Source organism: Suricata suricatta, chromosome 10, assembly GCF_006229205.1.
Source record: "Suricata suricatta isolate VVHF042 chromosome 10, meerkat_22Aug2017_6uvM2_HiC, whole genome shotgun sequence".
In the NCBI taxonomy this organism is placed as follows: Eukaryota; Metazoa; Chordata; class Mammalia; order Carnivora; family Herpestidae; genus Suricata; species Suricata suricatta.
The window spans coordinates 56,497,591-56,512,346 of NC_043709.1; the positions used below are offsets into that span (position 1 = coordinate 56,497,591).

The 14,756-nt window shown below is 43.4% G+C and overlaps 2 protein-coding genes and 2 non-coding genes across 4 annotated transcripts in view; all 4 read left to right on the top strand.

Moving 5' to 3' along the window:
• The first annotated feature begins 5,573 nt into the window (after positions 1-5,573).
• On the top strand, positions 5,574-11,929 carry ATP5F1B (ATP synthase F1 subunit beta). The gene is made up of 10 exons (XM_029954737.1): positions 5,574-5,739; positions 6,210-6,392; positions 6,627-6,801; positions 7,894-8,015; positions 8,260-8,444; positions 8,960-9,118; positions 9,270-9,392; positions 10,059-10,271; positions 10,690-10,891; positions 11,681-11,929. Exons 1-10 carry the CDS (start codon positions 5,613-5,615, stop codon positions 11,776-11,778), a joined length of 1,587 nt encoding a protein of 528 aa, XP_029810597.1. The 5' UTR covers positions 5,574-5,612; the 3' UTR covers positions 11,779-11,929.
• LOC115305845 lies at positions 6,466-6,541 on the top strand. The gene has a single exon (XR_003915031.1). It is a non-coding gene; the product is annotated as a small nucleolar RNA SNORD59 (small nucleolar RNA).
• On the top strand, positions 8,102-8,172 carry LOC115305844. The gene has a single exon (XR_003915030.1). It is a non-coding gene; the product is annotated as a small nucleolar RNA SNORD59 (small nucleolar RNA).
• Positions 11,930-13,596: 1,667 nt separating the features above from the next.
• Positions 13,597-14,756, top strand: part of BAZ2A (bromodomain adjacent to zinc finger domain 2A) — a 32,406-nt gene continuing 31,246 nt past the window's right edge. The window contains exon 1 of the mRNA XM_029953319.1: positions 13,597-13,766. The gene's annotated coding sequence lies outside the window, so the exon portion shown is untranslated. The remainder of the gene's footprint in view (positions 13,767-14,756) is intronic.

Here is a 14,756-nt window from a genome sequence, read left to right on the forward strand (position 1 = left end):
GAGATTGAGTGGCTCAGCCAGTTGAGTATCCAACTTCAGCTCAGGTCATGGTCTCGCGGTTTATGAGTTTGAGCCCCACATCGGGCTCACTGCTGTCAGCACAGAGCCCACTTTGGATCTTCTGTCCCCCTCTCTCTGCCCCCGCCCCTCCTTGTGCTCTCTCAATAAAAAATAAACATTAAAAAAAATGCAGATTCTGAATCGGTTTATGCTGCAGGTATATCAGCCCTGTTAAATGAGACTTCCTGATGAAAGAAATGCTCTATATTGTCTGATACAGGATTTACTAGCCACATAGTTACTGATAATCTGAAATGTGGCTAGTGTGACTGACAAACTGGGTTTTTAATTTAATTTTAGTGAATTTAACCCCATATGGTTATAGTGGATAGTGTAGTTTTGGTGATTCTGATGCCGGTGGTTCCTGACCCACTCATTAAAACAATTCATTAATCAAATTCTTACCAAATGCTATGGGGAAATCCTTCCAAGCATGATGTAAAATCTAAAAAATACAAGGAAAAGTTAGCAAATCTGACATTAAAAATTAGGTTGGAGCATCTGGCTGGCTCAGTACAGCATATAACTCTTGATCTCAGGGTTGTAGTTTGATCCCCATGTTGGGTGTAGAGATTACTTAAAATCTTTTTAAAAAGTAACATAGGTCAAAAACTATTAGGATAAAGGATAAGTGTTGTACTAGAAAATATTTAACAACCTTTAACAGAAAGTATTTGAAGAGCACTTGCCGAAAGGAAAAATAATGGGCAAAACACAGGAACAAGTAATCTGAAGAAATACAACTGGCCAATAAACATGAAAGTATACCAACTTAGCAGGAATTAGAGAAGTAAACATTCATTCATGTAATACTGTAATCTATTCAGTAATTTCATTCATGTAATATTAGCTACATTTTCAAAAGTTTTGGCAAGCATTCTGGAAACCTGGTAAATTAGCAAGATGGTTTTAGAAGGCCATTTAGCAGAATTTCATTTAAAAAGAACATAAGTTAGGAGGCGCCTGGGTGGCTCAGTTGGTTGAGAGTGCAACTTTGGCTCAAGTCATGATCTTGTGGTTTGTGAGTTCAAGCCCCTCATCTGAGCTGACAGCTCAAAGCCTGAAACCTGCTTCAGATCCTGTGTCTCCCTGTCTCTTTGCCCCTCCCCTGCTCGTACTTTGTCTCTGTCTCTCAAAAATGAATAAATGTTAAATGAAAAATTTTTTAAAAACACAACTCCCAGCATTTCTTGGAATCTATGAAAGAAATATTAGTGCATACTATGTGTACAAGATTTATTTTTCGTTCATTATTGCATGTAATAGTCCTCTGAAACAATCCAAGTGACCATTAATGGGGTAAAATAAACTACTACATATTCTTAGGGCATAATGTGCAGTCATGATCAATAAAGTAAATGTATTGGTGTTCCTGGCTGGTTCGGTCAGTACAGCGAGTGATTCTTGATCTTGGGGTTGTGAGTTTGAGCCCCAAATTGGATGTAGAGATTGACTTAAAATCTTTAAAAAATAAAATGTAAATGTACTAACACAAGGTTCTGCAAAGCAAAGATCATAAAACTTAATTTTTCTGCAGGCACCTGGCTGGCAAAGTCAGTAGAACATGCAACTCTTGATCTCAGGGTTGTAAACTTGAGCCCCACATTGTGTGTGGAGATTACTTAAAAATAAGATCTTTTACAAACGTTACTAAATAAAAGTTTTCTGCAGTGTGCTTCTACTGAGGTTTAAAGAGGTGCAAGGGTTGGGGAGGTATGTGTGTTCTATGTATAAGGAATGGATCGAAAGTGAATGGGGTATATGTAAAACTTCTATTAGGAAAGGGGGAGTAAGGTTTTGGGGCTAATTGTACTGTTGAAAGGATTTATTTCCTGTGTATCAAGAATATGTTCATGTATCACTTGTGTAAAGAAAAAACCTGAAACTGATCTTACAAGAGAATATTCAATTTCTGAGGTAAAAAAAAAAAAAATTTTTTTTTTGAGACAGACACAGCTTGAGTGGGGGAGGGACAAAGAGAGAGGGAGAGAGAGCCTGCTTGGGAGCAGGCTCCAAACTGTCAGGGCAGAGCTCCCTGTGTGGCTTGAAATCACAATCCATGAGATCATGACCTAAGCTGAAATCAAGAGTTGGTCACTTAACCAAGGAGCCCCCCAGGTGCTCCTCTGAGTAGGAACTTTTAAGGATAAAATTTGGGGATGACTGAGGAATTAAGATGCTTAAGTGAAATGTGAGTGTGAAATTAAGTTAAAAAACTCTGAAGCTAGAATATTTGAATGGATTGATCCATGAAATCACGCAAAATGATAGTAAAAAATGTAGAGACAAAAACATTCTAGCCATTACAGGATACTAGAAGAATGTGTGGCATGACCAAATAAAATTGGTAAGTTTTTCAGTCATGCATTTTCAGTCAGTCATTTGGAATTCACTTCAGCCAAAAAGGCAGATTATTAGGTCTATGTGGTTCCTATTGTCTCATAAGTAGCTTCTGTTCCACCTAAAATATTACCTTGGGCTATCTGGGAATCAAGAAACATGAAGTAGGACCAAAACATACTAGAACTCTAAATGACAGTTTGTTCAGAAAGGCCTATCTCAATCCAAGCTAATTAAGTTTACTTTGATTTTAGACAGTATTTACAAATTTAGCAGCTTTTCTAATTTCAGAGCAGGACCTAAAGTTGTTGAGGGCAAACACCAGCGGTAAAAATACATTCACAAACTTCAGGGGTGCCTGGGTGGCTCAGTTGATTAAGCGTTCAACTTTGGTTTTGGCTCAGGTCATGATCTCATGGTTCATGAGGTTAAGTCCAGAATCAGGCTCTGCACTGACATCTCAGAATCTGCTTGGGATTCATTCTCTCTCTTTCTCTCTCCTCCCCCTCCCCTGCTTGTGTGCAAGCGCTCTTTCTCTCTCAGGATAAGTAAACTTAAAGTTCACAAACTTGGGGCACCTTGGTGGCTCAGTCAGTTAAGCATTCAACTTCGGTTCAGATCATGATCTCTAGGTTTATGAGTTTGAGCCCCACATTGGGCTTTGTGCTGACCGCTCAGAGCCTGGAGCCTGCTTCAGATCCAGTGTGTGTGAGTGTGTGTGTGTGTGTGTGCCTCAAAAATAAACATTAGGGGTGCCTGGGTGGCTTAGTTGAGGGTCCGGCTTCAGCTCAGGTCATAATCTCACAGTTCGTGGGTTCAGGACCTGCATTGGGCTTTGTGCTGACAGCTCAGAGCCTGGAGCCTGCTTCCAATTCTGTGACTCTCTGTCCCTCCCCTGCTCGTGTGCTCTCTCTCTCTCTCTCTCTCTCTCTCTCAAAAATAAATAAACATTAAAACAATTAAAAAAAATGTTTTTAAGATCATAAACTTAAGCATAATGGAGAAACATCCTTAGATATCTACCTTAGTAACATTGAAAGTTTTTAGAATTACAATGTAGTTCAAAGATGTTTAGTAATAACCCAAATATGCAAGAAAAAGTTAAATAACTTGATTATCTGCTAAGAGGACAAAGAAATAATGTGACACATTTGAAACAGTAACGAGTTTCAGTTATCTGGAAATAAATGAAAATCTGATACCTGGGTTTAGTGAAGTGTCAGAATAAATGTGTTTGATGATTAATAAAACTTTGGCCAAGGCCACAGTTGGTGATAACAAAACCAAAGGATCTTAACACTAAGTCAGTAGTAAATAATAATACTACCTCACATAAATACAGTGTTATTATGTGCCAGGCATTGTTCTTAAATGTGCTTTCATTATTAATTGTTAAGTCTCAGAACAGCCCTATGAGATTATTCCCATTTTATTACTGCTTTTATAGATGAGGAAACTAATCCTCAGAATTTAACTTGCCTAATGCCATCTATTAAGTAGCAAAAACAAGATTTTAACCTAGACAGTCTGGGCTTCAGTGAAAATACTCTAAGGAATATCCTAACCTATCCATGGAAACTTAAGCTCTAATAGTAAAATATATAGGACCCTATTAACTGGGATGCTTTGCCTAGCCTAATGGAAAGCACATGGATCACAAATCAAAAATGTGGATGTCTTATGATGCAGCCCATTGAAATTATCTTTGGCTCCACTTCACCAGGAAATGAATCCCTAGTTTTCAAGCCTAATTTGTTCTTTTCATCACTTATTGTATAGGATGTTTATGTGATTGATGGTATTGACCACTTTCTCCTTAACATTGTTTTTCCTGATTCTTAACACTTAACATGGCTTTGGTCGTCTGCTGCTTCCTTCGCTGTTTTTCTCTACCTGTTCCATACATGTTGCTGTTTTGGGGGGGGGGTTCTTTCCCTTTTACCAGACAAGATTACCCAAATTTAACATTCTCTTCCTGTCTTCTCTTTTAAATTCTTTAATAGCTCTACTTGCCAAACAGGAAACTTATCACTATCATTTAGAAAGATGAGAACCAATGGGAGCTGGTTGGGGAAAAGTCTGGGGAGAGAGTGCCATGATGAACTCTATATAGCAAGGTTTGTTCTAATAGATTAAGGGTCTCCAATACTGCCCCCAAATATAGAAAAGGATGCCTTGTTTCCTTCTAATTTTCCATACTCCAGGAACACTTGCACACACCTACGTCTGCCAGTCTTCACTTCCATCCAAAGCCCTGAGAGCTGGCTCCTGCTAATCTTACTACCCCTTCCCTTTTTTCCTTCACCTCTAACCTTCCTCACCTGCAATTAAACAAAAGGAGCATACGATTGCATGGAAACGTGTGCTTGGAATAGTCTTTCTGCTTTACTCTAGGAATTTCTACACGGTTTCACAACAGGTATATCCATATCCTCCACTTTGAGACCATTCCCCTACATCTCTAGGTGACCCAAACTTATCCCCTCCTTTTTCGTGCACCCACTTTACTCAGTACTAATCAGGACCTATCACAGTTTACTGCGTTGTTTTCTGTTTTTGAAAGGTCTTAATTATCTTTGTTCTTCAATGCCTGGCACACATCTGTTAAGTGACTGGGTTCATTAGCTTCTTTCATTGTACGGTTTAAAGTGATCTCATGACTGCCCGTATTGCTGACATGCTGAACAGCTTGAAAGCTTCCAATTCCACTACTGCCAAAGAAAAACCGAGTTCTGGGTCTAGAGAAGACTCCTAACTCTCCCAAGGTCACAGTCAGTGGTGCCTCCCCAAGCTACTACTTCCCCAGCGCCCGCCCCTGAGACTGTCAACCTAGTTCAAAGTCCTATCTAAGGTGGGAACCCAAGGACAGCCAAAGACAGCCCACGTGCTTCATAACAGGAACTCTGCCCCTTAAACGTAGTTCCGCCAAGTTTCTCTCCAATTGACATCCCTGTTGTCCAATTACGTTTCGCGTCTCCAAGGATTGCCCCTAACCTAACAGTGTCCAATAAGAAAGAAAGAATTCAGATTGGCATCGATATTGACCAATAGTTGGAAAGATTAGAGATTATTAACCTATAGGAGCAACACTGAGAGTGATATTCAGCAAATTCATCCAATGGACTTGCTTGCTGCAGAGCAGGCCTCTCCCCAACGGCGGAGGAGTTGGTGGCCGGACTGCCGCAACGCTCAGTCTCCACCCGAGCTCCGCCATGTTGGGTTTTGTGGGCCGTGTGGCCGCAACCTCGGCCTCTGCGGCCTTGCGGGGACTCGGCCCTTCAGCACCGTTACCCCAAGCCCAGGTCTTACTGCGGGCCACCCCGGCAGTGCTCCAGACTGGTAAGTGCTTTCCTCTAGAAGCTGGGTTCGTTTCTGCTGCCCCATGACCTTGAGCCGGGGGCAGATTTTCACTCGGGCCTAAGGTATCTGGTGTTAGAAGGACGTCAGGGCCAGCGACCTGCCCTCTAATGGCGGGAGAACCAGAATAGGACGACCATGGGACCTTTCTTCGACCTAATTCGTGTCATTTTGTAAAAGGAGTTCTCTGTGATGGAAAAGTGCGGGCAAGTGCCCTGACCTTCCTGTGAATGGGGGCACAGATCTCTCGAATCATCGGGTTTTGTGCACGGGAAAATTGTGCAGATGCGTTCTCGGTACCTGCGTGGCCTTTCCTCCGGACACATCTTACTTGGAAGCGAGAGGAGGCCGATCGTGGGCCGAATTTACCAGTTACTGTGGGTTAAGACGGGGCTTCCAATGACCATGAACTGCTCTGACCCCGATTTCTTTCCATCTTTTTTGTCTGTTAGCTAGGGACTATGCTGCTCAAACATCTCCTTCGCCGAAGGCAGGCGCTGCCACTGGTCGCATCGTGGCAGTCATCGGTGCCGTGGTGGATGTCCAGTTTGATGAGGGACTACCACCCATCCTAAATGCCTTGGAAGTGCAAGGCAGGGAGACCAGGCTGGTTTTGGAGGTGGCCCAGCATTTGGGTAAGTAAAATTTGTTAGAAATAGTAGAGAGCTTGTTTAGTCCAACTATCGCCCCCCCCCCCCAATCAATCTTCCTTCTATGATGATTTTATCAAAATGACTTTCGTTCTTCTGAGTATGCTGAAGCCACATTTTAGGTACTGAGAAGGAGTCTTGGTTGACTTAGGCCAGCTGAACTATATTGAATATGAAGCCAACTTGTCTTTCTGTATAACCTTGTAATGCCTTTAACAGGTGAGAGCACGGTAAGGACTATTGCCATGGATGGTACAGAAGGCTTGGTCAGAGGTCAGAAAGTCCTGGATTCTGGTGCACCAATCAAAATTCCTGTTGGTCCTGAGACCTTGGGCAGAATCATGAATGTCATTGGAGAACCTATTGATGAGAGAGGTCCCATCAAAACCAAACAGTAAGTATGCCTCCTGTATATACAGTGCAAAGGAACTGCTTTTTTTGTAGGTGGTTTCGGTTTTGTTTTCAGTAAGCTCTACACCAAACCTGGGGCTTGACTCTAGAGTCACATGTTCTACTGACTGAGCCAGTCTGGCACCTCTTTTGCAGTTTTGAACATAAAGGGAACACCTAGTGAGCATAATTTTCCTGCAGAGAATACTTAAAATGCTGATACTGTTATTAAAGCCACAATGTAGTTGCCTTCTGAAGAAAACTGAGGATACAGATGTTCTGATTTTAGAAAATTTGCTCCTTAGGATTCAAGTTGATTTTTCAAGTGAGTTTTAATGCCAATGGCATAGGTTGTGGGGTTTTTCAGAAGTGGCAAATCTTCCTATTAACTGATGATACATGAAGAAGTGCTTTTAGGTTAGGGTTTATTAAAGGGAAAATCTTTATGACCATTAAAGTTGTTTGGAAATGGGGCAGGGGCCAGGGTAGCTCAGTTGGTTAAGCTCAGTCTGATCTCAACTCAGGTCATGATCTCACAGTTCATGGGATCAAGCCCTGTGTCAGGCTCTGCAATGACAGTGCAGAGCCTGCTTGGAATTCACTCCCTCACTCTGTGCTCCTCCCCTGCTCATGCTTGTGCACTCTCAGTAGCTCTCAAATATTTTTTCAAGACGTTAGGAAATGGTGCGGTGCCTGGGTGCCTTAGTTAACCGTCTACCCAGCTCAGGTCATGATAATCATGGTTTGTGAGTTCGAGCTCTGCTTGGGGATCTGTGCTGACAGCTTGGAGCCTGGAGCCTGCTTTGATTTCTGTGTCTCCCTCCCTCTCTCTCTTCGCCCTTCCCCATTTTGTGGTTGCTTGCTCTCTCCTTCTCTCTCTTAAAAAAATAAACATTAAAAAAATTTTTAAGTGTTAGGAAATGGGGATTCAATGAGATAATTGAATCCCCTTTACTTCAGAACATTAGGCTAGGTGCCACATAACAGCTTGTCTGGATTGTTATAAAAGAGGTGAGACTATGAGTAAAGGGTTAGAATTGAGAGGAACCTTTCAACAAGGTAAATAGACTCTGATCCTCTTTTCCAACCTTTACAGATTTGCAGCTATTCATGCTGAGGCTCCTGAGTTCATGGAGATGAGTGTTGAGCAGGAAATTCTGGTTACTGGTATCAAGGTTGTGGATCTGCTGGCTCCCTATGCCAAGGGTGGCAAAATTGGTATGTTACTGGTGGTACATATTTTCCAAACCTAACGTGGGAAGAAAAAAATCTTACCATGTAATGAGTTGGGTACTAGATCTATCCCTCACTGATGAGTAGCTTCTGACTTTCGTTCTTCTGAGTTTGCTGAAGCCAGATGCCATTCCTGAGAAGGGAAAAGAAAATAGGTGTGTGTGTTTTTTGAGGTTTGCTTATATAGGAGCACAAGACTCAAATATTCCTTCCTTTCGACCTCTTCCAGGGCTCTTCGGTGGTGCTGGAGTTGGCAAGACTGTACTGATCATGGAGTTAATCAACAATGTGGCCAAAGCCCATGGTGGTTACTCTGTGTTTGCTGGTGTTGGTGAGAGGACCCGTGAAGGCAATGACTTATACCATGAAATGATTGAGTCTGGTGTTATAAACTTAAAAGATGCGACCTCCAAGGTAAGGAGTAGGCAGATTTATGTTCGCATCGCAGTTGTGCCAGGAAACCATTTTAGTTGACTGCATTGTCACATGAAACCATGGGTTAAAATTTCATCTTAGTGTCCTAGGACATACAAAGAAAATTCTTGACCATATTTTCCCTCCAACGTCTAATACACTAACACATTTTCTTTTCTCTTTGACATTACATTTCCAGACTTTGTTTTTAGTACAGTAGTCCCATCATTTGAAAGTTAATTTTGGGAGCTGGAGGCAATTCAGATATCTCAAATAGCCCTATTTTGTGCCTTTCACTTAGTTTTATTTCCTATTTCGGGAATTTTGCTTCAATAACATAAGAAATCTTTGTGTTGTTTGAACCATATCTCTGAAAGGGAAAAGAAATGTGCAAATCATAACATTGACACTTTCTGAGGAGGGTTTTTTGGTTGTTTCTCTGATTGGGGACCTTAGGCACATGGCTTTCATATTCCTTTGTTGTCATGTTTTCTGATTGTGTGTCATTACTTCAGGTAGCGCTAGTGTACGGTCAAATGAATGAACCACCTGGTGCTCGTGCCCGTGTAGCTCTGACTGGACTGACTGTTGCTGAATACTTCAGAGACCAAGAGGGTCAAGATGTACTGCTCTTCATTGATAACATCTTTCGTTTCACCCAGGCTGGCTCTGAGGTAAGAGAGAAGTCTTGGGAGAACCTGTTTCATTTGACCTCTCTATGGAGTGACGCAGATGAGGCTAAAAGATGTAGACACCTAAAACCTGTGTTCTCATTCGCCTTTATTTTCTCTTTCCTTTTTCTTTTTTCTTTTTTTTCCCCTATAGGTGTCTGCTCTGTTGGGCAGAATCCCTTCTGCTGTTGGCTATCAGCCTACCCTGGCCACTGACATGGGTACCATGCAGGAAAGAATCACCACCACCAAGAAGGGATCTATTACCTCTGTGCAGGTAGCAACAATGAAATGGATGAAGGTCTAATTTATACAAAAGTATATACAGAAAAGCATAAAACCTAGTTACTTACCTCTCAAGGTTTTTAACAAGGTTAATGAGCCTTTGGAAATAATGTGATACTCTGTTTGTGTTCATGTTAGAGACCCTAAAAAGTTAAGATATGGTCATTTAAGGTAGTTGAAGGCATGTATGGGAATGTAGATTACAGGGTAGTAGTTTCCAGCCTGAGGAGTCTGGAGATGCATGGAAACTTGGGCATTGATTATGCACTGTACTGAAGTGTTGCACTATATGTTTCAGACATATAGATTAAATAGTAAAATTATTTAAATTGTCTAAATTATAGTAACTTTCAGTGAACCATTGCAATCGTGAAAGGTTTTATGCTTTTAACTAAAAATGTGGGTATCACTATATTAGAGTTAAAATGTAGGGTGAAGAACAAAAGGAATGACAATGAAAATTTTTTCATCACAGCCTGGAGGGACCAGATCCTCTCTATAAGCTCACTCAGTAAGCATTAGGGATGGTAAGGCTTTTTTGGGGTGGACTCTTAAATGGTAAGAAGTTGGCATGAAATGAGAGGTCAGAAAAGGAGGGTGGCTTAAATGGAATCATTTGGCTTCCTGTTGCTCTTCATGGGTTCTTGACTCACTCTAGGCTATCTATGTGCCTGCTGATGACTTGACGGACCCTGCCCCTGCCACTACCTTTGCCCATTTGGATGCTACCACTGTGCTGTCCCGTGCGATTGCTGAGTTGGGCATCTACCCAGCTGTGGATCCTCTGGACTCCACCTCTCGAATTATGGATCCCAATATTGTTGGAAGTGAGCATTATGATGTTGCCCGTGGGGTACAAAAGATCCTACAGGTGAGTACTGCAGGTGAGACCAGTGGCCGTAAAGACATACAGTGGATATTTGGGTACCATATTTAAGACCAAATCCTTCCTGGTGACTTGGGTGATTTGCTTTGGAGCAAAGAAAGAGAAGACCTGCAGTTATAAAGAGTATTAATGAGGTCTCTTGGGTTCCAGGTACATGGATTTAGAATCCATTTTTTTCTAATAGCACTGGACTAGAAGTAGGGAGAATAAGACACTGATATTAGCTGAGGACCCTTATGCTGTCTGTAATTTCACCATTTAACGGTTTCACTTACAAAGTGAGGTAATGTGCTAAAGTGCTTTGTACAAAGCTTGGTGTGAATACAAGGTGGTATTAACTCTTAGATTTTTGTCCAAATTTAAAAGAATGTGAATATTTATTCAGGCCTCCTGTTTCTCATAGGACTACAAATCTCTCCAGGACATCATTGCCATCCTGGGTATGGATGAACTTTCTGAGGAAGACAAGTTGACTGTGTCCCGTGCACGGAAAATACAGCGTTTCTTGTCTCAGCCATTCCAGGTTGCTGAGGTTTTCACAGGTCATATGGGGAAGCTGGTACCTCTGAAGGAGACCATCAAAGGTTTCCAGCAGATCTTGGCAGGTGAGACTGCCAGTATAAAGCTGAACATAATAAAAGAGCAGACAAGCTGCAATCTCTTGAACATTCACTGCACTGTGTTCCCATTCTGGCAGTCATCAAGCAAAATAAGTATATTGTGCTTACTTAAGAATTTTTTTAGTTAAAAGAGAAACTATTGTCTGTCGGTGTTCCTTGGAAATACTCTACTTCTGAGAGTAAAACTTGTATTACTTGATTGTTGTCACCCAACACTTAACTGACTGCTTTCAGTCCTGGCTACTACTCTTTGTAAATTATAGATTCTTATAAGGAAGGCATTATTATCTTATTTTTACAAATTTGGAAACTTGAAGTCCAGAAAAGTGTAAAATAACTGGTCCTGATACCATCCAGCCAAGGTAGAGAGCAAGGATTTGAATCCAGGTTATGTGGCCAGGACCATTTAAAATGTTTTATATATTTTTGAGAGAGACAGAACATGAGCAGGGAGGGCAGAGAGAGAGGGAGACACAGAATCTGAAGCAGGCTCCAGACTCTGGGCTGTCAGCACAGAGCCTGACGCGGGGCTCAAACCCACGAACGTGAGATCATGACCTGAACCGAAGCCGGAGGCTTAACTGACTAAGCCACCCAGGCACCCCAGGACCATTTATTAATCCATACTGTATCATGTCTTGTAAATTGGATTTAAAACAAGTTTGTTAAAAGATTTCTTGGATGACACAAACTCATCATATTCTGACAGGTATGCATATACTGCAAAAAGTTTATCTTTCCACTTTTGACCAGTGTATTATTTTTCCCATATAGGTGAATATGACCATCTCCCAGAACAGGCCTTCTATATGGTGGGACCCATTGAGGAAGCTGTGGCAAAAGCTGATAAGCTTGCGGAAGAGCATTCGTGAGGAAATCCTTTTGGGCAAACTAAGCGCTTGTCCTCTGTGCTGTATTTCTTGCCCCTAATCCAAAAATCTGCCACATCAGAGCCTTGATTGATGACATTGTGTTCTGTCTGAAGAGTATTTAAGGTTTCCAATAAAACATACACTGTCAGAATTGGTCTGTTTTTCTTGGTCCTGACAACATAACCAACATTGAATATTAGAGTGGCTGTAAGGAACAGCACGGAGTAGACCACATATGTTTGAAATGGGGTCATCAAAAATAAAAAGCCATTGTCTTAACGGACAACTGGCTCTTATGAGGGGTTCCCTGTAGATGATGTGATCCCAGTAGTGGGGCCTCAGCTTTGGCCTTTTTGTTATTTGTCAAAGCAAATTGATATGCTATATAGTTTATTCCTACGTGGTTAAAAAGCACGGGGATATTTTTAGAACATATATTGTGGGAAAATGGTCTGTAGAAAACTTCTAAGACAAAGGGGTTAATGAATGAATGAATCTAAATCTTATGAGAAGTGTGTGCTGAAGGATTAATAAATCTGTAAAACTGGGTCAAAAGGGCCCCCTCTACCTTAGTACCTAGCTAGCCCCTTTTTTTTTTTTTTTTTGGCTTTGCTCCTTCCCCTTTTTTTCAGAAAGTGTACATGACTACTGTCTGCTGGTTTATATTTTGGGCAAGCCTAGAGTAGTATTCCTTGAGGCAGTGCATGGTGTAAAATAACCATAAGGCCTAATTCTGAGCTCTAAGATCCTTTATCAAAGCTGGGGAGATTGAATCTTAAAAGGAATACCAATTTCCAGGGTTTGTGGGGGTGGGTTTGGGCTTCTGAACTTAATAATGGAATTAGGTAAATTACCTTTTCATTTTAGCCACTAAAAGTCCAGGGGTAGGAGAACTCAAAAGTACGTTTCAGTGTGAAACAAGTACAAGGTCGGATTTGGTGCCCCATAAGTGTTCTTTTCTGAGCCAGGGCCTATCTCCTGCTGCCCTCTGGTGGCAGGACTGGAGGCTGCAAGAACTCTGATCTCACCATTTTGAAATCCATAAAGGCCATTTGCTGGGATGTGGTTCTTAGCTAATGACTGTTTACAAACCAGCTGGGGCTTTTGTCCTGAGGAGGAGCCTGCGTCTATAGGCTCCACCCCTGAGGCATTGAAGTTGGGTAGAAGCTGGGCGGGGACAAACATCCCAATTCAGAGGCCCCTGGGGGCTGAAGGTTGGGGAGGGGCCTTGGGAAAGGTGCCAGGGGTGGAGTATGGGCCTGTAAGTTTCCTCCCATCTGCCTATGACGTCCTTGGCACTAGTCTCTCTTGTGTCATGATCTGGACAGAAGGTGGAGCCCCTGAGCCGACTGTGCCAGGTCGTTTGCTCCCAGAAAAGCCTGGATTTGGGGAAATGCTGAGTTATGGGGGTGGGGGGACTTCCTCTAGGTCCTGACTCGAGTGCGTAAGAAACTGGTGCAGAAATGCTCCAGGATATGGGTCAGCCCTTTCTGCTTTGTTTTTCCATGTTACCCAGATGCAGACCTGGTAACTGGGATCCTTAAGGTCGTTTGTATCCCTCCATCCCCTCCTCCACACGTTTATGTGTCTCAGCATTCATCGAGAACCTTCTCCTCACTAGCTGCAACTATTTATTTCCTTCCCCCTTTACCACTCTCTTCTACCACGCCTCTGGAGTGTCAACACAGATCTAACCTTCCTCCATGTTTCTCCTGGTTCTGCCCTGTCCTCGCCTCCTCCTCCCTCTCCACCCAGAGAAAGCCCCGCCCTTCCCTCCTCCCTCCCCACCCCAGTCTGTCACACAGGGACATCACCCTACAGCAGTTCAGGCTGTGGTTCGCAGGAAGCATACATTGGCTTTTTGATTCGTGCTAGTTCCCAGCTTAACAGTTTAGGAGGATCTAACATCAGCCTTCACGTGAAGGGGGAACCAAGGACAGTGAGGAGCTGGGTGGTCCCAGCCTTGGAGCCCTGCCAGCTGGACATGGGTGAGTATGAGGACCAGCCCCGGGGGAAGGCCTGAAGGATGCCTACCTCCCTCCCTGGCTGACTCAGCAGGGGTGGGGCCTAACCTTTGCTCTTTTGGGGGGTGAAGGAGGGGAAACGGGACTATAGGGGCACAGGGCTCAGATAGTGAGGCTGCCGACCGACCAAGGGATCATGAACATTGGCAAGCTTCCGGTTCCCAAGAAGAGCCTGAGACTGTGCACCTCAGGTCGGGGCTCTCCCCACCACAGTCTCCCCCCACGCCCCCAGACTGCCCCTTGCACCTCCCCATTTAAGCTGTTGAGATTCAAGTAATATTTTACAATATTCACTGCTGTCCTCCACCCCCCCAAAGTAAAGCCCACTTTTGGTTGCGTTGGAGAATTTTTAAGGTGCCTCTCTTCCCTTTATTTTCTCCCAGGCCTTTTGAGTCCCTGACTTCTCTCCTCCCCCACCGCGACCCACCACCAGGTGGGGGCTGCACTGAGCAGCTGCTTCCTGTTGCCCCAGAGGTTGCTGCAAGGGTGGTGGTGGTTGGGGGAAAACTGAAATAAAGCCGATTCTCACGGTCCCACAGCAATCCCACTAGGGCTGCTACTGGCAGCCCCCCAAGCACCAGTACACTAATACTGAGAGAGTTGAGAGGCAGGATTGAGGTTGAAAGGCCTAGGAGAGCTTTGCCTTCGTGGCTTCCTGATTCCAGAGGCTTTTAAATGTGGGCAGTGCTGGGGCGAAGGAGACTGTGCCCTTCCACAGCTGTAGGGAATGGGGCCCTGTGGAGCTGAAAACACAGGGAACCTGTTCACCTAGCAGGCCCACTGTGCGTTACCCGCCAGCGGCCTCGGCCTTCCTTCTCTGGCACCCCCACTCGTTGGCGTCCTTGGGACTCTCGCTGCCTTCCCGGACCTCCTTTGTGAAGAGATCTTTGCCGGAGTCCCGAGAGCGCGGGCGGAGCTTTCTCCCAAGTCCTCCAGTTTAGACCCACCACCATC